A 22,568-nucleotide genomic window follows, 5' to 3' on the forward strand; every position below is an offset into this window, starting at 1 on the left:
TGTACCGTCTTCGTTCGGGATTTGGTGTAATGTTTGGACGAGTTATTGTAGTAGCACTATGTATGGCGATTCGGCGCGTCGCGGTATTCGAGCGGACTTTGCTTGCCAGTGGTGGCTGTCTCTTGGTCAATATTGTTGCTTTCCTCAATTTCCCCGTCATCTCGCATCATGAGTACCATTAACACTAGGCATAATAGTCGTGGTGTCTGTCCTCGCCAGAGCGCGTCCATGACCCTCCATGACCGTACTAGGTCAGGTCAGGTGACCGTATGTATACTCGTTCTCACCACTTCCTACCGGCCGCGGTCGCTATTCTGTGGTGTGTAAGGCTCTGGCTGCTACTTACGAAACTCTGAAACCTTCAGGAAGAGCACGAGTGCCTCAATCCTGCGTGCCTTTTCAGCCATGAGAGTCGTCGCGACCTTCCACCAACCGTCCTCGGTCTCGCACTCAGTGAAATGCAATCTAACACCTGATCAGGAGCACCTGGTCGTCGCCAAGTCTAACCGACTGGAGGTGTTCTCTCTTCAGCCTGAGGGGTTACGGAGAGAATGCGGGTTGGACATATGGGGCCGGGTGGTCGCCTTGCGAGCGGTTCCTGTCGATGTGAGCATGACTCTTTACAGCTTCAACGCGATGTACTCAACGTATGGTAAGGACACGAATAAATCGAATCTGTTGGTCCTGACAGACCATCCTGACCCAAAGCTCATCCCTCTGGCCTATGAGGTCGACGAGTCCGGTACCGCAAGCCTTATCAGCAAGGAAGGGATCGACCTGCACGACCGCGACGCCCGCCCTGCGGAATTCGTCACCGACGTCTTCGTAGACCCGTCCGGGCATGTAGCCATCGTCAGCTGCTACACTGGCCGCTTGAAGCTGGTTCAGCTAGAAAATGGCGAGGTCACTGGTATACCCACTGATATCTCGTACGTACATGACGCTCTCGAGCTACTCAGGTCTGACCCCTATGCTGCAGGATTCCCGAGTTATACATTCTATCTCTTACATTTCTATACACAGGCGCAGATATGTACACAATTGGGATATTACATTACGACCACCAGCAACGTCTGCAGCTCCTCTCTCGCGATCTAGACATCCAAAACAAAGAGTTATCTGCAGCCTATTCTACACTCCTACCCAGCACGATCCTATCGGCAAAGAAGTTTCCGACAACAGAAACGCCTCCCCGACTGGTATCCGTGCCACCGTGTTCTTCGTCAGAGGAGATGGGGGGCAATGCGGGCGTCCTCGTGCTCGGTGGCCGGGACATCTTGTTCTTCGAGTATGCATCGAGCGAGCGACAGGAAATCAAGAAAAACAAGCAGCGGCGGGCGTCAAAGCGGATGTCGAGTTCGGACCAGAAGGAGGCGCTAAAGGCGAAGGAGAAGGAGAAGGAAAGAGAAGCGAGGAAGGTGAAGCCCAGGGCAGGCGTGAAGTGGCCCTGGAGCGAGGTCACCGCGTAAGACACAAACCCTGCGATGCACGTTGATCTGAGAGCTGACAAAGGTTCAAAAGATGCTGTCCAGTTGATGAGGGGGGGAGACGACACCTGATCGGTGATGAATATGGTCGGCTAGCTGTACTCGTCTTCGATCAAGCATCATCACTTGTTCTTGTGCCCCTAGGCGAGGTGAGTCGTAATCGCTCAGGCTTGAGCCGCATGCTTAGTCCCCCTATTTCACAGGCCTCGCCTGCTACCACACTCACATATCTCACTTCGCAAGTGGTCTATGTCGGGTCGCACTTTGGCGAGTCGCAAATTATACGTGTACACCCATCCCCCGTCTCAGAGTTGAACTCTGTGACGCTCCCCATTCCCGCTGGGATCGTGACTGTGTCCCCATCTTCCCTGATGTCTGGTAAGGGCAAGGAGAGAGCTGATGACGATGTGTCCTCTGGAAAGGAAGACAAAGAGGGTAAAATCGTATCCGGAAAGGGCTCATATGTCGAGGTGTTGAGTAACCATGAGAATATCGCACCCGTCATGGATGCAGTTTTGGCGGACATCGATGGCAGCGGGCAGGTGCGCTTTAGCTTAATTAACGAGTTTATGTGGTTGAAAGTCATCTGTGGCTAATTTCCAGCCTCAAATCATCACCTGTTCTGGAGGTAAGAACGCCGGCGCACTGAAGGTTGTGCAGACGGGCGCAGACTTTCAGGAGAAGGCTGTGGTTGAGGGCATACCTAACATCACAAACGCCTGGCCACTTCGCTCGACGTTCGAGGATGTGTAAGCAGTTGACAAGTGGGCCTCTCAGTACAATTAATGACATATATTCAGGATTGATACTCATCTTGTGGCATCGACGCTAGAACAGACGTTCGCATTCAGCTTAAACGCTTCTGACGTCCTGTTACCATCGGATGCCTCTGCCAATGGGTTCATCTCGGGTTCAGCAACACTGGCAATCAAGAACGTTCTTCGCCGGGTCATGACGAATACCGCGGGCCGAACGGTCTCGTCGTATTCCAACTCGTCGCTCGTTGTCCAGGTCACTCCAGAGAGGGTCCGTCTGCTCGAGTACGATGCGGCGCGAGACGTCTTCTCAACTGCGGCGAACGACTGGGACCCTACGCGCGAACGTCGAACGATCGTTGCAGTTGATCTCAATGCCAGCCAGTTCGTGGTCGGCCTCAGCGGTGGAAAGCTCGCGCTGCTGAACTTCAACGAGAAACAGGAATTTCAAGTTCATAAGTACGCTGCGATCCTCCGGGCGCGGGCTGCACTGAGTGAGACTTGCACAGACATAGAGATTTCACAGATACCGCCGGTGGTGCGACTGAGATCTCCGCTGTCTCTTGCTCTCCCTTTGATTCCTCAAAGAGCTATGCCATGACCATCGCCGTCTCGTTCTGGGGTACTAACAAGGTCGCTCTGCTTTCATTAAAGTCAGCAGACTCTCCCCTCGCTACAATGTGCGAATGCGACGCCTTGCCGTCGCTGCCTCGCGCACTGTTACTTCACAACTTCGGTGCAGGTCGCACGCGCAAGGAGACTGAGTATCACCCACATTTATTGGTCGGTCTCACAGACGGGACGCTATGTTCTTTCAGTATCAAGGATGATCAATTGCACGACAAGAAGGTATTTGCGCTCGGGAGTAGTCCAGTCTCGTTTACGTCGTGTGTCGTGGACGGCAAACCGGCGATATTTGCCAGCGGGAGCAGAGCATCGGTCTTGCACTGGGACCGGCAACGACTCCATCAATCGCAAGTGATGGTCAAAGTGGGTCAAAGAGCGTGCTACTACGCTCCCGTGCTAAAGATCAATCTGTAGGGTACGGTCTGCGCAACTAGGCTAAATGCATCCGCATTCCCATCGTCACTGGTGCTGTGCACGCCATCGTCACTGGTGATAGGCAAAATTCGTGGCGCAGACAAGATGCAAATTAAGACAGTGCGTGTGAGCCGGGTCTCATTTACCGTCACTAATGGCTTTCAGGTGCCGCTGGGGCTGGACAACCCGCGTCGAATATCATACCATTCGGGACTCAAAGTTGTCGTGGTAGCATGTGTACGAACTGCGCCATCTCGAATCGGTGATTTCGACGGAAGGACAAGTTCCCTCAAGGTTCTCGAAGATACTGGCTTCAACCGTGTGTTTACTGTAATGTGCATTATCGAACGACAGTACTGACATCTTTGTGCACAGAGCTTACTTCCTTTACTTGCGAGCCCGGTGAAGAGATCTCCTCGGTCCTGGCCTTGCCCGGAGGACACGATCTTCTCAGTCCATCCTTCTGCATCGGGACTGTCCGATTACAACCTGGTGAACCTGAGCCCTCTCATGGCCGTATCCTTCTATTTTCCCTCGTCACAGGCAGGTTGTCTACGAAGCCGGTTCAGTCTGCGTTGGACTTGGTCGTGTCCATGCCTGTCAATGGCTGTATTTATCAGCTGGTCAACGTGCAGGATATGGTTGCAGCAGCCGTGAACAGCTCGGTAGGTCTGCTGACAGCAGAGAACGACTGCATTACTCATGAATAACATCGCCAGGTTTTGTTGTTCAGGCTTGAACGAAGCGAGGCATCTTCCTTCCAGCTGAAGAAAATCGCTGAATGGAATCACAACTACATCGTCATGAGTCTGGCGGCGAAGGGCAACAAGCTCATTGTCGGTGACGCTATCAGCTCGGTGTCTGTTCTGACGGTGATCGACTCGCAAATAAATACCGTCGCGAGAGATTATGCCCCCTTGTGGCCCGTGGCTGTAGAAGCGATGGGCGACAACGGTGTGATTGGTGCTAATGTGTGTGATGTGTAAAATCCCGGGAGTCTCTGTGCTGATTTACGTCTACCATAGAGCGACTGCAATTTGTTCACGTTCTCCCTCCAGCGTTCTGGTAATCGTGCTACTTTGGAACGGAATGGTAGCTTCTATCTAGGCGATGTGGTGAACAAGATTATACCAGGTAACTCACTGTCGTCATGTTCATCCTCATTTGATGCGATCACTAGTATCTAGGTGGTTTCGGCTCTGCGGATGCCTTGGGTGCTCAAGTTGTGGAGCCTAGGCATATCTTCTTCACGTCAACCGGTCGTATAGGCGTGATTCTCGAGATGAGCAATGAGATCTCATTGCATATGACTACGCTGCAGCACAATATGGCAAAAGAAATCGTTGGACCGGGTGGTGTATCTCACACGAAGTGAGTCAAACAGCATCATGCAGCGAGAAACGCCTGTCTAATCTCTATATCATGCAGGTACAGAGCTCCTGCTAACTCCAAAGGGCACAGCGAGGCAGAGTCAGCATTTGGATTCCTCGATGGGGACTTCCTGGAGCAGTTCCTTTTGTTATCTAACCCTTCCACATACCTCCAAGGCGAAATTGAAGTAGAGCGTGTCAAGATGTCACAAGCCGAAGTGGAAGATATATTGGAGAAACTACAGAGCCTACACTGATTCAGCAGCCACCTACACTCCAAAATATCCAATGTGGATGACGAAACATTGGTCATGACTGGCGATAAGGAAGGGACATTGTTGTACTTATATGAAAACATGGACGACGAGATAAATAGGCGGTGATAGAAAGCGAGTATGTTGTAACCGATGCTATGACGAGAGAAAATGGGATGCGATAGATACAATGTAGGAGTACGGAATCAAGACTCGTTCGTCTCGCTGGTCATCGAAGTCCTTTGGAGCGAAATAGAATCCGGAGATTAAGACAAGGTAACTACACGAAGTGGTCATTATTTGTCAGTGAATAGGAGCACTGGGGATAACACGCACCTCAGAATCAAGATGCTACCGCGATGATAGTTGCTTTTCGCTTCGATATATGTGTAGGTCAATAAGAAGACAGACAGAATGATCACGACAACATCCCATCGAGGGAAGATCAACCTGAGTGGAGGACATGAGCAAAAATTCTGCATAATCAAAGCAGGGTTCATACGTGAAAGTATCCGCAACGGATCCCATCTTCTCAGGCGCATACCATGCGGAAAATGCTACCATTGCAGGGATTTGAAGCAGACAGACCTGCAAGGCATACGCTGAACCTATCTCCATGCTGATACGCATGTTAATCCTTAGTTCACGACGAATCATGAGAGAACCCCTACCTAAGAGCAATGTTGCCATTCATAGCGAATGAGATCGCGTTCATAAACTCGGTTGTGTTGGGAACCAATGCAAACAGCGTCACTCCCAAGAATTTCTCCTCGATACCAGAACCCTCGAGTACGACGTCAACCACATTGACAAGTAGTTCTGTAGAGGAGGATCAGCGACGAGTACAACGTCAGGAATGGATATAACATACCTGCAATGATGGCATACAATGCAGTGCAGGCCAACAGTACGCTAGCGCTTGTCGTTCGACTCCAAGATGGCGCATCATGTCCGCCATGTGCACCAGCTCCCTCCAGTTCCGCAGCTGATGCTCGCATTCTCGCGGGCGAACGAGCATATTTCTGCTGATGCCTCAGGGCGCTAACGGTCGCAACCGCCACCGCCCTCGTAAAATCGTCTGTTGTCATATTCTCAGGTAACGACGTGGGGTGAAGACCAGTGTCCTTCATCGCATGGTCGACGCTCTCTATGAACGGCGACAGACCACCCTGCAAAACTGGCGGATTAGCATATGAGATCCGTTTCCCGGTCGTAGATGACGAAGGCTGGCTTTGAGGAGCGGTAACAGGAGCATGAGCATTAGGACTCAATGAGGTGCTTGGATTGGTCGGCGTCTGGCCACCTGAATGGATCATACTCTCTGCCGATGCACTGACAGCGCTCTGCTTGTGCTGCAAGGGATGCGATAGATGCTGAGAGGACGAATGAGCACCAGGAACGAGTCGTTGGTAGAGGGACACCCTGTTCAGGCCGGCCTGTGTGGACATCTCCATGGCGTGGAGGAGTTGTTGTGGGTTCTGCCAAATCTGGCTGGCGTGCGTACGCAGTGAGAACCACAGACCAATGAGATAGGACTGCAGTCAATGTGGGGGTTAGCAAAGCGTAAGAAAGGATGCCGTAGGACCTACCAGCAACAAAACGACAGCACAGAAGAACATGAATGTCTTTACCGTTGACTGATAAAAAGGATCGTCGACAGGATCAGGATGCTTGTAGTAACAATGCTGGCACGTCCAAGGAGTGCTTGCATTTATGGAAGGGCATCCGTCGCAGACCAGTTGGAACTACAGGAAGGCTCGAGATCAGCGCATATATCAATGACGCGAGGAAATAATACGCACACCGCCATAAATCTGGTAAAACAATGTCGGCGCAAGCGTTCCGATGAAAGCCATAATTAACAACATGCTGGTAACTCCAGCACTCTTGGCGTTGAACTTCTGTTCTTTCGTCCTAACGGCGCCACTACACATGCTCACTCCGGGCATCAGCAGCACACCGGCCAGTAAACTTCCGACGATGGAGCCCTCGACCAAGTGGCCTTTACCTTGTGTCAGAGCAATGCCATATAGGATCACTTCGATGACCGAGCCAAAGGTCGCATTAATGACTGCACCCATTCCGATGGAGGATTGCGCCGAGATGGAAGCCACCGCCATACCAATGAAATATGACAGCGGGATGACACTGGCCAGACTCATGATGAATATCAGCGCACGCGACGTTAGAAATACAAGGATGCCAGGGACGTGATCTCCAGCATTCTGTTTGCGCTCAATCAGAGGCACGAGCACGAACCAGTCGAGGATGACGAAAAACACGATGGCCATCAGGTTCACGAAGATTATGTTGACACCGCCGACGGTGTATTTGTAATACTTCCACCCAAACGCCTTGTACGTACACAACAAGACAGTGGATGTGGGTGAACCGAAGGGCGCGGTTTGCCCAGCAGCCAATCTCGCAGGCTTGAACGAGACAGGCGCTTCTCGAGGCGCACCAACCTCCTCGCCTTGCTCCTCCGACGTGCCGGATTGATGCCCAGCAACCGCAACGACCGGCGCAGCACAGAAACGGATGTGTGTTGGCTGTTCGATGAGGTATCTCATCAGAGCCCAGTTGAGTCGTGCCATAGGAATGGTGAAAATGAGGGCCCAGCATATCACGGAGACCACAAACATGAGAGGAGCGATGATGAGGATGAACAGCAGCCGGAAGACTGCCTTCCCGAGCAGATCGCTGTGTTTGCCTTCTTGCGCCCCGATCGAATATGACTGTGGAGGAGCGATGGGCATGAACTCCGTAGCACCGTAAGACTTGGACGGCCGCAACTGAGGAGTCGTCCCCGCCGCTGTAGCCATTGTCCCGGTAAGCAAGGCTGTCGTAGCCGTTGGGGCCGGCACTGGCACCTCATTCCAAGAGCCTGCCTGCAGGCGCCGCGCTGCATGGGGTCTAATTGTTGAATATCCTGTTGACGGTTCCAATACGCCCGGCGTGATTGTGTCATGGCTCGCCTCAGAGGCGTCTCCTCGCGGTGTGGAGTCAGTGTCCGCTTCACTTGACGATTGTGCTTGCTCATCTCCTGCCTCAGACCCGTCCGGGTGCTCTGCATTAGCATCAGACGCGCGCTCCTCGTCATCTGTGTGAGTACTTCCGGGGTCGCCCTCGACGTACTTGCCAAACGGCCATGCGATGTACCACCCGAGGCCGAACATGAGCGTCGCGTACTGCCGTCCTCCATTGGGCACGACGTATAGCATGGCCGCAACTACGAGGCAGCAGAGTGCGAGCCACCAGCCGAACGCGACCGTCCACAGGATGTTGCCCGGAAGCAAATGGCGTTCTGCCTGTGCGGACGGCACTGAGTGCAGCGCCTGGTCCGCGTACCGCGTCACCGAGCGCGACTTCTTATACAATGCAGGCTTCCAGATCGGCAGCCCGAATGGGTGCTCGACGTTGATGAGCGATTGTCGGTCCTTAAGCGTAATCAGGTCTTCTTCGTGCTCATGCTCGTCCTCCGCGTCGGCCGCAACTTCGGCGTCAGCCTCTTCCTCAAGAATGTGGTCACTGCTTGTGCTGCTGCTGCTGTTGTCGTTCTCTTCCTCATTCTCCTCGCTGAGCGTCGTCGCGTGTGAACTCGTCATGCTCGTGCTTCGAGCAGGACGCTGTCGCCTCGAGCCTGCTGAGGCGTTCCTCAATGCTTGAGTACTGCGCCGATGGGTGGGGGGAGTGGCGCTGACTGGCTCGGGAAAGTAGGACGTCCCTTGAAGGTGATGGCGGGGAGTTTCAGCAGCAGACCACTGCGAGCCGCGACTTACGCTGCGATGGAGGGGCGGGCGGCCCATGAAGCTGGATGTCGTCGATGTGATGGCAGGGGAGTGGTTGCCATCGGGCTCATCAGGTCCAGGTGGAAGGCTCGACATTATCAGTGAATTCGAGCACGTCGTCACAAACAACGGCAAGAAAGACGGAGGAACGCTGGAGCACAATCGAACCTCGCCTTAACTGGTTCTTGTCTTGACTTCAAGCGGTCACGGGACCAAGACGAGATTGTATTCAAAAGAGCTATTATTTGCAGGCGTAATGGTAGTAGTAGTAAACAGTCGGGTAACAGTGTACAAGAACCAGTATCCAGGCATAGAATCATCGTAAGGAGCGGATATCGGCGTCAGCATGTACATGATCGCAGTCATTTGGCAGGTGTACCCACAAGCCAGTCGGTCAGTTAGTCATTTCCGCATCACCTTTTCACGGAGTTCTGCACCCTTCAATCTCGCGCGCAGGTATTCAAGGCGTGCCTCGTATCGTGCAGTCACTTCCGCCTTTCGTCGCCTAATGTCCCCTAGCTCGACCTCCATCGCGCGTATCTCCTCGTCCTCGATGTCCGCAGGCCCCCTTGCCTTGCCACTGCGCGAACTCCCTGCTCGAGACACCCCATCGCTTGGAGTCGTCCCGGTGAGCAAGGAGTCAACCGTCTCCGATGCGTGGTGCCCGTGAAAAGGGGACTCTGCCTCATTTACAGTCGCCAGAGGCAAATGCCCGGAGCTCTTGGTAAGATTTATACTCGAAGAGCTGGTGAAGGGACCTGAAAGATTGGAAAGACTGGACGGGCCGCCCATCCCTGTCCGTCCACGAGAAGACATCGAAGAGACTGAGCCCTTTCGACTCATCGCTCGAGGCTGAACGACTAGCGTACTGTTCGGTGCTGAGATGGGAATTTTCCGGGGACTGGAGGCTGAACGTTTGGCAGATATATTTGTTCGACCCGATCCACCGGACGTATAGGACATTGCATCGACATCGCCGCCGCTTTGCAACGACAGTGACCGTCGATCAGGCGTGTTCATGAGCGCGGCATCAAGCGGGGCGCTGAGGGGGAGGGGAGGTCGTGAGAGTGGTCGCCGTTGGCGCCGAGTGAGCGTGCTTAATTCTAGGCCATTGAAACCGTCAAGAAGTCGTCTGCCTTCGGCTTCGACCAATTCAACATGACGTCGCAGATCCTTAGCGGAGACGACGTCGTCGTCGTTCGGAAGAGGATTCGTTAGTTGAGCATGACCATCATATGAGTTAGAGGGAGGGATGCCCGGGAATGAAGACGGGGGCGCAGACGAGCCGGACCGTTTCCGTCGACGACTGACTGAACGTACGCTAGACCCAGAGTATTCAGACATAGAGGTACCGAGAGGGTGGAAGTACTGCGAGCGAGAACGATCGTCCCGCGTAAATCGGTCGTTCGTCGGATTGGAAAGCGAACGAGGAAGAATGCTGCCACGTTCAATGCTTGAGCCATTCGAAAAGACGCTACCAGTGTCGCTACTCCCGAACTCGCTGGGTATCGGTGCTGCTCGTTTACTAGCTGTACGACGAAGCATGCTGGTGATTGATGAGGACATAGACTTTCTTGACTGCACTGACGATGCCCGTGAAGACTGAACATGACATGATGACGAGAGCTGGCGGTCATGCGTGGACGATAATGATGCTTTGCTTAGATTGAGCGGTGTTACGGGCAGACGACGGTTGCTAGGTCACTTACTCCTGTTATCGCCGTTGACGTGCCCAATACCAGACAACGGCACGAGAGGTGCCTCTATGGGCACGGGTGAACCGCTGGCGAAACGTTCAAAGAGGTTCTGGCGTAGCAGCCGGTATTCGTCATCGCTTGAATCAATTGAAACGCGTGAATCCACTCGCCCACGGGCGTTGCTAAGTCAAACACACCTGAGGAGACCTTCCGAGTTGGCTGTGGCCAACTCGTTCAACCTCTGCGCTAGCGTGATCCTGCGGGCTCTCAGACTCGATATTCAGCCTAAACATAGTTAGTGAAGGGGACTGACGTGAGAGCATCCGCCGAAGCACGATTGCCACTCGGTTCAACTGTAATCTCCGCATATTGTGTAAGGGTTGTAGAGCTCGAAGTGCCGATCAATGGCGGTTCTTGAGGGGAGATGGGCGCTCTGGAGCGACGAGCCGGTGTAAAGGATTGCTTTTCTCCAGAATGAATGTAGCGTGAAGAGAGGGACGGTGACGAGATGGAATAGAACACGGAGCGGCCGTCGGTATCACGCTCTTTCCCCTTGCCCTTGCCATACTTTCGGGATGCCGGTGAGTCGTAGAAGGTGAGTAATTCAGGGACCAGACTCACGAATTTCGAACGAATAACGCGTATGACGGCGTTCTCATCCGCCGGAAGGTTGGTCTCCAAATGGTCGGCCTTCCTCGAAGAGAAAAACCCCATCACTATCAGAACATAATGGCCAAGGTAAACCGGATCGATGTGGAAGTCAAGTCCAAAGGCTGAGACTTGGTTTACCCGGTTACTGCGTGATATAGCTTATCTGCTTAGCGACGTTCTAATGTAACATTTCAACAGACTTCTAAACTTCATGATTACAACATGACAAATGTACAGACGCCTCCTACAATTCCTTGTTGCTACTACGCGATAAAGATGTCAACACCCTCGAGACCGACTGTTGCCTCCGCGGCCATGATTGATTTGTTTGCACCAGCACGGGCACTGGCGTGAGCCACTGGTTATAGTGGACGAGACGTTGGCTAGAGACGTGCACGGATTCTCTCTGCTAGCTGTTGACCCTCGTCATCGTTCATTTCATGTCGGTATTCAAACTCCTTCTTGAGCATCTCCTTTTCACTGAGCGTGCCCGTTACGTGATCGACCTTCTCCACTATGTCCGACGATAGCTCTCCAGCCTTCGGAGCGGGAATGATGTGATAATGAACCTAGATTGAGACGTGCACTGCACTCGGCAAACAAGCACGACGCGCCGGAACAAGTTGCACTCACATGTGGCACTGCCTGAGCATACTCCTGATTGCAGACGATGTTCAATGCCGTGTTCTGTAGAGCTGAAGCAGTGTCAGCACGGGGAACACTCGGAACACCAATGGATACAGGTTCGGAAAGGGTGCATGATGGTTGTTGTACCTTGTGCAATAGCATTTGCAACTCTAGTAACACCAGCACCCACTGCTGCTGCGAACTCGGGCGGTAGTTCTGAGACGCGAGGGATATGAATCTTCGGAATCACCAAGGTGTGGCCGGAGCGCAGTGGAGCAATATCTTCAGAGGTTCCGTTAGTACCCTGGCGATGAACGTTGAAATGTGGAACAGAACTTTCAAGCAAGGATGTCAACGTACCTAGAATCGCAATGATCTTGTCGTCCTCATACACCCGAAAGGCAGGGGTCTCTCCCCGAATTATACGGCAGAAAGGGCAGTCAGGCACCGTGTTCCATGATTGTGGGAGCGGAAGACCCTCGTGAGCTTTGATCATGAAGGAAGTCATGGTTGCAAATCGTACTGGGGAAGGAGGCCATAGTAGTAAGGGTTAAGTCTATTTATGATGACGACGCTCCGCGATCTCGGTCGAACGTTAACACTGACTTCCACTACGGCTCCCGACGCATCATGTCTCGCGGCAGCCGAGAGGCGACATCGGGGATTCTGAAGGGTTCTATGCGAGATAACTATTCCGAACACGGTGTAGAGCAGGTGAGCCTGATGTTCATCAGAATGCGATGGTGGTTCTGAACTACGGCTACTGAACAGTACTACAAAAAGGTGGGCGCAACATATCGCAACCCACATTTCCCTGGCGTGCGCAGTTGTATATTCTCATGGCTGAATAGGTGAGTGTATTGTGCATGCCACGTTCTGGAACGGTATCGACGAATGTCTATAGGTGGTGGGCAACAGAGTCGAACGACCCTAGATCGCACCCAGAAAAGCTTGTAGTCTTTGATATGGCATGCGGTGAGTCTTCTACTTTGTCAGTTCCACTTAGAACATGCTGAATGAGTTTCTACAGGAAGGCAGGTACGGTTACCCTGTCGCTAGTTCCTAGTGTACATCATCTGACGCATATACTCAGTGGTGAAGTTACCCTGTCGGTATTAGAATGGTGGCAATTGAGCCAAACAACCGCCATTGAAACGAAGCACACCTTAATAGACGATATGGGCGAAGGAAAGGAGCGAGTGTCCGCACTTCGAAAATTGCGAGCAAGGGAGCTTCGACCAGTCACTGTCAGTTCACAGCTTCCTAGGCCAACCGTCCTCGCAGCAGATCCAGTGCGTACGTGCCGTTGGTGTAGTAGGTTCCTACTGACAATGCCAACAGTTTACAGCGGAAGCGTATCACGCTCGCGCTTCCCTCCATTGCTCTCCGCTCTCCTTCCGACAGATCGCTGAAGGAGCGTTGCCCGTCGTCTGCTCCTCGAATACCTCCAGTGACGAGCAAAGCAATGGGAATGAGGACGTGCATTACGCTGCGGAAGGAGACGACACGCTATACATAGATATGGTGATCTGCTCCTTTGCCCTGCATCTGATTGAAACACCGTCCGAACTTTTTGCACTATTATGGGAGTTGAGGTCCGTAGACAGACACATCGCGTGAGCGCATATTTCATCGATTCTTACAGCACCAAATGCCGATGGTTGGTCGTCATCGCCCCTCACAAGAAGCCTGACGTACGTTCTCCGAGCGTACCTGTCTGACCACTGTATATCTAATGCGATAATTGGGACCAGATCAAGGATGGCTGGGGATGGTGTAAATGGAACGTCGAGACATGGACACAGTGCCCCATGAACGAGTCACAAGGCGAATTTCTGCAAGAAAGGTGAGACGTTTCACTTCGAGCAGTGAATTCAGGCTCACCGGAAAACTAGAGTTCATTGTCGCATATACCGGAGCTTGAATGCATATTAATCAAGCAATGCGCTTTGAGAGTCATCGCGCCATGGATGAATTTCATCTACGCAGTTGAATAGGTCGCTTCAATGTCATCCTAGTAGCGGACTCCGCCTAATGCCCTGGCCAGGGAATGTATCCAATTTACGAGAGAGTCCTATTGTAGATCACCACTTATTCCCACCAACTCCGGGCTAGCCATCCTACAATACCCGCTATCGTTGCACTAGTCGCGAGAGCCAGTACAAGTTCTCTATTTGACTTGAGCACTGGTAACACATGTTCGGGTACAGTAGAAGTAACGGCCTGCGTTTGTTCCAGTATTTCCCGTTTGCTGTCCGGGACCCTGATCGAGTAGTGGACGGCCTCCACGAGTTGTGACAGCAGTTGAGCCTGTCCATCTAGACGATCCGTCAACTCTGTCGCTGCCTTGTCAAGCGCTTCCGAGTTCTCCGTAGACATCTGCTCAACTTTCCGCTCAAACGTCTGCGCCAACCTCCTCCGCTTCCACGGCTCAACCAGTATGATTGCCAGAAGGAAGACGATCGTATTCACCCCCACCACAGCGAGGGAACCGTATGTCGATGCGCTCCGGATTTTGTCAGACCACGCTTGTTCTTCGTGATAGCGATTAAGGATGACTCGGAGGAGTTCACTGAACTCGCTCTCGACCGCGCTCTCGGCATCGATAGCAGCATTTTTTGCATAAGTTTCCTCTTGCTCGCGAAGGTGCTCCTTGCGTACAAGGTCGGTGAAGCGAATCACGTCCTCGTCTGTCCAGCTCGACTTGCGCTGCAAGAGGTCGTTGACCTCGCGCTGAGAGACTGCCCGCTGCAGCACCGCTTTGTCATAGGCCTCCTTCGCTTCTCGTGCTGCCCTCCTCACATCCTCGATGCGTGCCTCTGCATGCGCAGACTGTTAGGTAAGGCCGGTCAGGAGCGTGCATTGACGCACCTTGCTCGACCACCTTCCTCTTCAACGCTTCGATCTCTCCGTATCCAGTGACCTTATTGAGTTCTCTTCCCAGTTGAGAGAAGGTGACAGCAACAGCGGCAGTATATTCATCTATGTGCTGGCGTAGCAAAGTAGCCGCGTTTTCTGACCATCCACGCAAACGTTCCTTTATGTCCTGCAAATGGTCGACGGCGGGTCCACCGCTGGTAGTGGTTTCATACTGGCGCGTAGTGCTTTGTTGGACATCTATCGGATGGGTATGCGGCTGTGGATCGGACTGGCCATCATTCGTAGATGGGCGCGGATGAGGGTCGGACGAAATGTGCCTGACCCTACGATAACAGAGATGAACTGTATGCCGTGTTAGGCGGATTGATCGCGACGAGGGAGTGCAGACAGAGCACAGAGAAGCTGGTGTTGCAAGTGCCGTCCGGAACATTTCACCTGCCGCTGGCTGTAGTCGCTGGTAGTGGGCTCGGAGTCGGGATGGACTCGGGCATTGATGGCGCGCCCCACGTGACCAGACGCGTCGATGTAAAACGCGGTGATTCAACTCGAAGCTTGTCGTTAATTTTACACACATGGTCTAGCTATGAAGGTGCGTGATCACTCCCATATTGTGAGTGGTCTAAAGGATAGCTCGAAGGGCTGCATATATACCTTTCTTAGTCTGCACGACGGACGGCCGGATCGTGCAATGCAATCGCCACACAGCTGCAATGGGTAAGCTTGTCTCCGTCTAGGCGTTGGCGTTGACATAGATTGCTATCATACACTTCCGGATAACCAAATGGGTCTTAAAGAAATTTACGGTCATTACTGCCAGGTACGAACATGTGTGGCAAAGCAGTAGACTTAAAGACCAGGTATGCTTGTTCAAATTGTGTAGTTATTGTAAACTGAACAGCATAGTGTGGACCTTCGCGTGACGACACTCGAGCACCTGGACATCGACCGAAGGAACAACCTGGTGTGATTGGTGTGTCTTTCAACCTCTGCCTTGTACTATCTGATTATCCGACAAAATGCTGGACCCTTCAAGTGTCACATGTCATTCAGAGACTACTCACTCGCCTCAAAAGTCAAATAAACTTCATCCATATAGCGGTAGTGAATAACTCGTGCGGTCCAGTATACGTGTCAAGCACACCCGTTTGAACGATCTGTCGGAAACTGTCGGAAATCATCACAGAAAGGTACCACCGCGCGATCTTCATGGACCGAATCTCTTATAGTATGGCCGGCTTCGCGAAGGGACAAGATACGGCGTAAACCGCGTCATCACTCCTGGGCCTGAAATCGGGTGTCATGACTATCTGTGTCAATATTGTGTGGAAGCTTAGGAAGCTCGGCTCGTCAGCTGAGCCGCTTGCGACCCAACGATGTTCATGTAGTGACGCAATTCCGAGACGTGCATCCGATCTCTGCTTCGGATGATTCCTATTCTAATTGGACTGGACGAACCTGCGTGGCACTCCGTGGGACCGAAATCTAAGAGCATCGTCAACGTCCTCGAGGGGCTGCGCACAATCCGAGCTGAGGCACTGTGTGATCAGTTCGTCTTCATACGCATTCGCATGATGACTATATAGAACTTATGTGACGCAGGTGCGGAACACGGCCATCGGTATGATCAGGTTCTTTTTACGTGTCACTTACGACACATTGTATGCAGATCAACCACGTGGTAACAGACCGCTCGTCGGCATCGGAGCAGGCAACGCGAGTCCCAATTACCCTAAGTGATTGTCGCGATGCGCTGCAGGCCCTGCTCGATGCGCACGTCGTTTGTGGAGATACAAGGTCGGGGGAGAAGGTATAGATCGCTCGAGAACGGTGTCTTTATTTGCAAAAAAATGATTCCTGGAAGTGGTGAATCCTCTTCAAGAGCGATCGAGCATCGCAGGTTTCTATAGGGGAGTGTACTTACCTGCCATGTCTCACCACTTTTTCACCCTGTAATGTGCATTGCAAATCCGGCTTGGTGTGCTGGAACTTTATATCGGCATGATACCGCGGACGGTTCTATCACCGATTGAATCGTCACAATGGGTCCACGTCTCCCGTGTGTGAATGAGTATCAGTGCTTCCAAACGGAGACAGAGAGGTGATGCCCTCGGACCCCGCTTCTTCCAAATCGCACGCGTGTCGCAGCTACTATCGCTTGTCCAAGCAACAAGAGTTGACATCAGCTGAGAGTTTGAAAGGACTCTTGAAATAGGATCAAGGGACTCTAGGAACCCTTCTATGTCCGGACTCACCGAGCCCCACTCGAAGGTGGCAAGGAAGCGGACGAACGTGGAAGCAAAAATTCACAGGAGACAGATCTTACGAGGACAACATGACCTGTCAAGCGCCGCCAGGCGGCAGTGATGTGACATTTAAATCAAACAGAGTGATGCAGCTCGACACACAACTTGTCCTCTAACTTATACCACGTCAACCCCGTCGGCGTCCCATTCCTTGCGGTCGCGTCTTCCGACTGCTGTGGTCAATCATGGCGTCGTCTACGGACGTTCTCATTCTCACCGTCGGCCTCGTTCTTGCCGCGGTCTATCTCTTCAAGGAACAGTTGTTCGCTGCGAAGCCCAAGGCTGCACCAGTTGCAACACCGAAGGCTAATGCCGGCTCCGGTAACCCTCGAGATTTCGTGGCGAAGATGAAGGATGGGGTGAGTTGAGAGATAGGATGTTATCTACCACGACTGAAACGTGACTAACACTTTGCCTACTCAGAAAAAGCGCATCGTCATATTCTACGGATCACAAACTGGCACCGCCGAGGAGTACGCAATTCGCCTTGCAAAGGAAGCCAAATCGAAGTTTGGACTAGCCTCGCTCGTATGCGACCCGGAAGAGTACGACTTCGAGAACTTGGACGAGGTCCCCGAAGATTGCTGCGTCGTCTTTGTGATGGCAACTTACGGAGAGGGCGAGCCGACGGATAACGCGGTGACGCTTTGCCAGAACCTGTCTGATGAGTCCTTCGAATTTGGCAATGGCGAGCACAAGCTCTCCGGGCTCAAATATATCGTCTTCGGGCTCGGAAACAGGACGTACGAGCACTACAATCTGATTTCGCGGAACGTTGACCGGGATCTGCAAAAGATGGGCGCGGTCCGCATCGGAGAGCGTGGGGAGGGTGATGACGATAAGAGCATGGAGGAAGACTACCTTGAATGGAAGGACAGCATGTGGGAAGCATTTGCGAAGGCCATGGGCGTCGAGGAAGGCCAGGGCGGCGATACACCCGATTTCGTTGTCACGGAAGTGGACGAGCACCCGCCTGAGAAGGTGTATCTTGGTAAGTTTCGTCGCTCTATCTCTCTTTCAAGTTTTCCTGATATCGCATAGGTGAGCTATCTGCACGCGCCTTGACTCGTTCGAAAGGCATCCACGACGCAAAGAATCCATACCCTGCGCCAATCACGGTCGCGCGGGAGTTATTCCAGCATGGAACAGACCGCAACTGCATTCATATGGAGTTTAACACGGAGGGTTCTGGAATCACTTATCAGCATGGCGATCATGTCGGTGTTTGGCCTTCAAACGCAGAAACCGAGGTTCAACGGCTGCTGTGCGCTCTTGGTCTGCACGAGAAGAAGGACAAGGTGATCAACATCGAGTCCCTCGATCCGGCGCTCGCAAAGGTTCCATTCCCTGTGCCTACGACATACATCACGGTACTTCGTCATTACATCGACATCAGCGCCGTCGCAGGTCGTCAGATTCTCGGTGTCATGTCCAAGTTCGCACCAACGCCCGAGGCGGAGGCTTTCTTGAAGAATCTAAATACGAACAAAGAAGAATACGCGCACATTGTGACGAACGGTTCCCTCAAGCTCGGCGAGATCCTGCAGTTAGCTGCTGGCAACGACATCTACGCCGAGCCTACCCCTGAGAGCACCACCGCTTGGGCGATTCCGTTTGACATTATAGTCTCATCGATCCCCCGACTTCAGCCTCGGTACTACTCTATATCCTCCAGCCCCAAGCTCTACCCCAACTCGATCCACGTCACGGTTGTCGTCCTCGCATACGAATCTATCGCGAACGAGAAGGTCAAGACCAGATGGGTTCACGGTGTGGGTTCCAACTTCATCCTCAACCTCAAGTTCGCTGCGGCCGGCGAGAATCCCGCTGTGATTGCGGACGCTGAGAGCGAGAAGGCTGCATTGGTGTTGCCGCCGAAGTACGCGATCGAGGGACCGCGTGGCGTGTACAGGCAGGATTCGATCTACAAGGCACCTATCCACGTCAGACGGTCAACGTTCAGGCTTCCAACGAACCCCAAGAGCCCCGTTATCATGATTGGACCTGGAACGGTGAGTTTGATCTTGTTCGTCATTTCGTTCGGCGCCTCAATCAGGCAAATAGGGTGTTGCTCCTTTCCGCGGCTTCGTGCAAGAGCGTGTTGCGATGGCCCGACGCACGATTGAGAAGAACGGCGTGGAGGGTCTCGCGGACTGGGGCATGATTCGGCTTTACTACGGCTGCAGACGTTCGGATTTGGACTTCCTCTACAAGGAGGAGTGGCCGGAGTACGCGAAGGAACTGCATGGCAAGTTTACGATGCGCTGCGCGTTCTCCCGCAAGCCACCATACAAGCCGGACGGAAGCAAAATTTATGTGCAGGACCTGCTGTGGGAGGACCACGAGCAAGTTGCGGACGCTATCCTCAACGGGAAGGGATACGTGTACATCTGCGGCGATGCGAAGAGCATGAGCAAGGCCGTGGAGGAGACGCTGTGTAAGATTCTGGGAGAGGCGAAGGGCGGGTCGGCAGAGGTGGAGGGTGCGGCGGAGGTGAAGCTGCTCAAGGAGAGGAGCCGCATGCTCTCGGATGTCTGGAGCTGATCGTGCAGCGACATTGATCTCTTGCGACTAATTGGCTCACTAGATGTCTCTTTTGCATACGCTGAAGATGCTTCCGTTTTCTTACAATGGCTATCGATCGACTTTATATGCGGATCTGCATGGCTTCGCTTGCTGGTAGACATGGATAGTCCTTCCGGCATTAGATGTATTTATCTCGTGTGGAATAGAATGTGCATAGCTGCGTCTGTAGTATGCGTACATTGTCGATCCTGGGTATGATACGAGGCAGCCATAGTGGCAATAGTGGTTTCCTCAAGAAGCTGGAGTTCATCATAGTTCGATATTTGAACAGCGCATGCTTGATGGCAACTTTTGTTGTGGCAAACTCGTTTGGAGTTCGTGAGCACCTGCTGCCGACGTCCATTGTCCAAGGGCATGTGTGGCACACACAGGGAAGGACGTACCTGGAGCGCAAGCGCCGCGAACGTTAGACGGCCCTCCCTAACGAGGAAAAACTAATTCACCATGATCCATGCCCTTTATAAGTAAAGGGAACCTAACGCATGAACCACGTTTAATGAAATTGAATAATTTCCCTCGCTGCATTTTTTATGGGCGGTCAGCACCAGGCAGGTCGATCTTGAGCTGTCGGGCCCTCGAGACGTGACAAATTCTGCAAACCGGTATCAACATAATTTGCAGGACTTCGACTTCGGGGATGCGTACCTGTGTTCCGACGCTGCAATGCGTCTCGATGAGCCGCAGGAAGTGCTCAGATCTTGCGAGACCCTGGGTGCCTCCAATAGCGTCAACTCCATTGCAATGAGAGTCCTACTTCCTCAGAGAGGGCTAACAGCCGTTCCTTCAGCCGCCGCACGTCGTCTACACTAGGTTTCCGCGCAGGTGCAGGTGCAGATCCACCAGCACTCATCCGCACCAACATGTCTTCCAAGCTCTCCAGATCCTGCTTCTCCTTCAGCTCCTCATTCATTTCCACCTCCATCTCCTCGATAGTTTCGGGGGCAGCGGCCTCGAGGTGGTCCCGCGCATGGCGTTCGGCCTCGAGATCGGGAGGCGCGATGTCAGAGAAGCGTACAGCGCTCAGTTGAGACACGATGTTTCGTGCTTCGTCCACAACTGTCTGGTTCTGCACCTTGTCTCCTGCAGCGGTGAGATACGAAAGCAGTGCAGATGCCATCCCCCGGAGGATCCCTATCTCTCTGCCGAGCGGTACACCAACTTCGGCAAATCCTTCGTTAAATCCCTGCTGCAGGGCAGATTCCTTGCCAGCCGTGATTCCCTCGCGGTACCCGGCCTTTGAATTACCTCTGGCTGAGGGCTCAGTCGCTGAGAATGGTAGGCAGCTGACATACAGTCGTGAAGTTCGAAGACAACCTCGACCACTCTGACTCCTGCAATACTTTTGGGTCATCTTGCCAAATGACCTCGTCTTCCATCCTCAGAGCCTTATAATCGCAGCGAAGTAGTTGAGGAAACTATAGACCGTCTGAGACGATGAAGGCACTGTCGAGACTCGAGACCAAAGGTTGGAGGATTGATCAAGGATTTGATTCGCCCACGTTTTCATCATCGCATGATCGACGCGACACGTCGACGCGTGAACTGCCTACACAGCTCTTGACTTTCCTTGCAATCATCACTTCCACACCGTAAGCCCTCGCTAAAATGACGTTCGTGAGGTGTGCAAAATGTTTTGACGGTATATGCATGCAGGCACTCACTCAAGCTTCAGACTCGCAGTATGTGTATTTGGAGTCTACTCGATGTTTCTGGTCGGTAAATCACTACGGCTTCCCACTTGAAGCTATCTAACATGCTGGTGAAGCTATGGGCTATAGCTCAAGAAAGACGTATGTCTTCTCAACAACAAATTAGACGTCGCTGACTAATGCTCTGGCAGTGTCCGTGCCATTCCAATCTTTTGACGACGCATCGAGCGACAAGTTCCGTTCACCACTATTCCTGGGCACATGTCAGAGTGCTCTCAGTGCCGTGTCGGCGTTCCTATATTTATTTGTTCGCCAACCGTCCTCGCAACCAATGAGGCAGATGCTGGGTCTCGAGCAGCGACAGCCTGCTAAAGCAATAAACGGCGATGCGAAGACAAACGGGCACTCACATGGCCATCATCACTCTTCTCATCACAGGGCAGATGAACGGTTTTCTACAAAATCCCTTCTGCTTCAATACCTGCAATGCTCTGTGTTCATCACATCTGCTGCGCCGTTCGGTTTCGCCGCCCTGTCCTACATCACATACCCTACAATGGTCCTGGGGAAATCATGCAAGCTTGTGCCGGTCATGATCATGAACGTCCTCCTGTATCGCCGCCGCTTCGCGCCATACAAATACCTTGTCGTTGGGCTGGTGACGCTGGGCATTACCATGTTCATGGGCTTCGGGCACGAGAAGCCGGGCAAGGCCAAAGCGAACGGGAACGGCGGACTGTCAGCATATACCCAACTCATTGGCATAACATATCTTCTCATCAATCTTGCCATAGATGGTGCGACAAACTCGACGCAGGATGAGATCTTCGCGCGCTATCGTGTCACGGGCCAGCAGATGATGTTCTGGATCAACCTCTTCTGCACCGTCCTCACCTCGATCATCTCAGTCTTGCCTCTGCCGTACATTCCTGTACTGCATCCATCGGAAAGTGGGACTGAGCTTCACAACGCGCTCGAATTCATCCGGACACACCCGTCTGTGATCATGCCGCTCGCGCAGTTCGCGCTCACCGGCGCGCTCGGACAGCTCTTTATCTTCGAGACCTTGCAACATTTCGGCTCGTTGACTTTGGTGTAAGTCAGTCGCATTTGCTCCTAAATTCTTGTGTTCCTAAACAGTGCAAACAGGACTATCACGTTAACGCGCAAATTGTTCACAATGCTTCTCTCCGTAGTCGTATACAATCACACATTAACACCTGGTCAATGGCTGGGAGCCTCGGTCGTCTTCGCGGGTATCTCTGTTGAGGCATGGGTCAAACGGAAAGGTGAGAAGTTGCATGGTATCCATTTCTTCCTAGCATGCTGAATAGTGCGTCTGCAGATGTCCACGCGAAACGAGTGATTCAGGAGAAGGAGAAGGCTAAGCTGAAGTCGTTGTGATACCATCTACCGGCTCCACACACACGTCAGTGATTACATGACATCCACTAATGCCATACGATATATACAACAAATT

At 52.6% G+C, this 22,568-nt stretch overlaps 9 protein-coding genes across 9 annotated transcripts; 4 read left to right on the forward strand and 5 right to left on the reverse strand.

Annotated features, from left to right (window-relative positions):
• The first annotated feature begins 288 nt into the window (after nt 1–288).
• On the forward strand, nt 289–5,357 carry LAESUDRAFT_746751 (uncharacterized protein). Its single transcript, XM_040911436.1, has 16 exons — nt 289–606; nt 658–929; nt 980–1,465; nt 1,522–1,636; nt 1,691–2,029; nt 2,091–2,236; nt 2,288–2,701; nt 2,752–3,232; nt 3,284–3,403; nt 3,449–3,602; nt 3,659–3,948; nt 4,003–4,254; nt 4,309–4,417; nt 4,471–4,654; nt 4,712–5,187; nt 5,244–5,357. The coding sequence occupies exons 1-15, from the start codon at nt 406–408 to the stop codon at nt 4,908–4,910; spliced, it is 3,762 nt and encodes a 1,253-aa protein (XP_040769623.1). The 5' UTR covers nt 289–405; the 3' UTR covers nt 4,911–5,187; nt 5,244–5,357.
• Nucleotides 4,710–8,791, reverse strand: LAESUDRAFT_776211 (uncharacterized protein; the record flags this gene model as incomplete). The annotated part of the gene is made up of 7 exons (XM_040913829.1): nt 4,710–5,187; nt 5,244–5,357; nt 5,410–5,526; nt 5,579–5,726; nt 5,779–6,442; nt 6,497–6,652; nt 6,710–8,791. 7 exons carry the CDS (start codon nt 8,789–8,791, stop codon nt 5,064–5,066), a joined length of 3,405 nt encoding a protein of 1,134 aa, XP_040769624.1. The 3' UTR covers nt 4,710–5,063.
• Nucleotides 8,792–8,897: 106 nt separating this feature from the next.
• LAESUDRAFT_719929 (uncharacterized protein) lies at nt 8,898–11,167 on the reverse strand. The gene is made up of 5 exons (XM_040907720.1): nt 11,014–11,167; nt 10,706–10,959; nt 10,590–10,649; nt 10,405–10,529; nt 8,898–10,350 (listed from the first exon to the last, which is right to left on the reverse strand). Exons 1-5 carry the CDS (start codon nt 11,104–11,106, stop codon nt 9,098–9,100), a joined length of 1,785 nt encoding a protein of 594 aa, XP_040769625.1. The 5' UTR covers nt 11,107–11,167; the 3' UTR covers nt 8,898–9,097.
• A 259-nt stretch (nt 11,168–11,426) lies between these two features.
• LAESUDRAFT_733863 (HIT-like protein) lies at nt 11,427–12,178 on the reverse strand (the record flags this gene model as incomplete). Its single annotated transcript, XM_040910457.1, has 4 exons — nt 11,427–11,612; nt 11,677–11,738; nt 11,818–11,952; nt 12,031–12,178. 4 exons carry the CDS (start codon nt 12,176–12,178, stop codon nt 11,427–11,429), a joined length of 531 nt encoding a protein of 176 aa, XP_040769626.1.
• A 122-nt stretch (nt 12,179–12,300) lies between these two features.
• Nucleotides 12,301–13,605, forward strand: LAESUDRAFT_640702 (uncharacterized protein; the record flags this gene model as incomplete). Its single annotated transcript, XM_040903616.1, has 8 exons — nt 12,301–12,384; nt 12,442–12,521; nt 12,575–12,649; nt 12,764–12,962; nt 13,012–13,265; nt 13,316–13,364; nt 13,425–13,516; nt 13,566–13,605. 8 exons carry the CDS (start codon nt 12,301–12,303, stop codon nt 13,603–13,605), a joined length of 873 nt encoding a protein of 290 aa, XP_040769627.1.
• Nucleotides 13,449–15,013, reverse strand: LAESUDRAFT_719932 (uncharacterized protein). Its single transcript, XM_040907721.1, has 3 exons — nt 14,542–15,013; nt 13,555–14,489; nt 13,449–13,505 (listed from the first exon to the last, which is right to left on the reverse strand). The coding sequence occupies exons 1-2, from the start codon at nt 14,978–14,980 to the stop codon at nt 13,762–13,764; spliced, it is 1,167 nt and encodes a 388-aa protein (XP_040769628.1). The 5' UTR covers nt 14,981–15,013; the 3' UTR covers nt 13,449–13,505; nt 13,555–13,761.
• A 1,892-nt stretch (nt 15,014–16,905) lies between these two features.
• On the forward strand, nt 16,906–19,855 carry LAESUDRAFT_719935 (NADPH-dependent cytochrome P450 oxidoreductase). The gene is made up of 5 exons (XM_040907722.1): nt 16,906–17,212; nt 17,277–17,844; nt 17,895–18,865; nt 18,918–19,770; nt 19,825–19,855. The coding sequence occupies exons 1-4, from the start codon at nt 17,039–17,041 to the stop codon at nt 19,395–19,397; spliced, it is 2,193 nt and encodes a 730-aa protein (XP_040769629.1). The 5' UTR covers nt 16,906–17,038; the 3' UTR covers nt 19,398–19,770; nt 19,825–19,855.
• On the reverse strand, nt 19,836–21,192 carry LAESUDRAFT_161676 (uncharacterized protein). The gene is made up of 5 exons (XM_040901402.1): nt 21,101–21,192; nt 20,732–21,039; nt 20,085–20,673; nt 19,915–20,031; nt 19,836–19,859 (listed from the first exon to the last, which is right to left on the reverse strand). Exons 2-3 carry the CDS (start codon nt 20,813–20,815, stop codon nt 20,167–20,169), a joined length of 591 nt encoding a protein of 196 aa, XP_040769630.1. The 5' UTR covers nt 20,816–21,039; nt 21,101–21,192; the 3' UTR covers nt 19,836–19,859; nt 19,915–20,031; nt 20,085–20,166.
• Nucleotides 21,193–22,492, forward strand: LAESUDRAFT_754512 (UAA transporter; the record flags this gene model as incomplete). Its single annotated transcript, XM_040911890.1, has 4 exons — nt 21,193–21,229; nt 21,280–22,183; nt 22,238–22,377; nt 22,434–22,492. The coding sequence occupies 4 exons, from the start codon at nt 21,193–21,195 to the stop codon at nt 22,490–22,492; spliced, it is 1,140 nt and encodes a 379-aa protein (XP_040769631.1).
• Between the last annotated feature and the right edge of the window lie 76 nt (nt 22,493–22,568).

The sequence above is a fragment of the Laetiporus sulphureus genome, assembly GCF_001632365.1.
Source record: "Laetiporus sulphureus 93-53 unplaced genomic scaffold LAESUscaffold_2, whole genome shotgun sequence".
NCBI classification, from domain to species: Eukaryota; Fungi; Basidiomycota; class Agaricomycetes; order Polyporales; family Laetiporaceae; genus Laetiporus; species Laetiporus sulphureus.

Bases quoted from the DNA above. Each gene is read 5' to 3' on its own strand.
- LAESUDRAFT_746751 (XM_040911436.1), top strand. From the start codon at position 406: ATGAGAGTCGTCGCGACCTTCCACCAACCGTCCTCGGTCTCGCACTCA. The intron at 930-979 runs GTACGTACATGA...CCTATGCTGCAG, and splicing joins GGTATACCCACTGATATCTC to GATTCCCGAGTTATACATTC. The intron at 1,466-1,521 runs GTAAGACACAAA...AAGGTTCAAAAG, and splicing joins CCCTGGAGCGAGGTCACCGC to ATGCTGTCCAGTTGATGAGG.
- LAESUDRAFT_719929 (XM_040907720.1), bottom strand. From the start codon at position 11,106: ATGGGGTTTTTCTCTTCGAGGAAGGCCGACCATTTGGAGACCAACCTT. The intron at 10,650-10,705 runs GTCAGTCCCCTT...GAGAGCCCGCAG, and splicing joins GCTTCGGCGGATGCTCTCAC to GATCACGCTAGCGCAGAGGT. The intron at 10,351-10,404 runs GTAAGTGACCTA...ATCTAAGCAAAG, and splicing joins CGTCAACGGCGATAACAGGA to CATCATTATCGTCCACGCAT.
- LAESUDRAFT_719932 (XM_040907721.1), bottom strand. From the start codon at position 14,980: ATGTTCCGGACGGCACTTGCAACACCAGCTTCTCTGTGCTCTGTCTGC. The intron at 14,490-14,541 runs GTGCGTCAATGC...CTGCGCATGCAG, and splicing joins GAGGAAGGTGGTCGAGCAAG to AGGCACGCATCGAGGATGTG.
- LAESUDRAFT_719935 (XM_040907722.1), top strand. From the start codon at position 17,039: ATGGCGTCGTCTACGGACGTTCTCATTCTCACCGTCGGCCTCGTTCTT. The intron at 17,845-17,894 runs GTAAGTTTCGTC...GATATCGCATAG, and splicing joins GCCTGAGAAGGTGTATCTTG to GTGAGCTATCTGCACGCGCC. The intron at 18,866-18,917 runs GTGAGTTTGATC...TCAGGCAAATAG, and splicing joins TCATGATTGGACCTGGAACG to GGTGTTGCTCCTTTCCGCGG.
- LAESUDRAFT_161676 (XM_040901402.1), bottom strand. From the start codon at position 20,815: ATGGAAGACGAGGTCATTTGGCAAGATGACCCAAAAGTATTGCAGGAG. The intron at 20,674-20,731 runs GTATGTCAGCTG...GGTAATTCAAAG, and splicing joins TGTCTTCGAACTTCACGACT to GCCGGGTACCGCGAGGGAAT.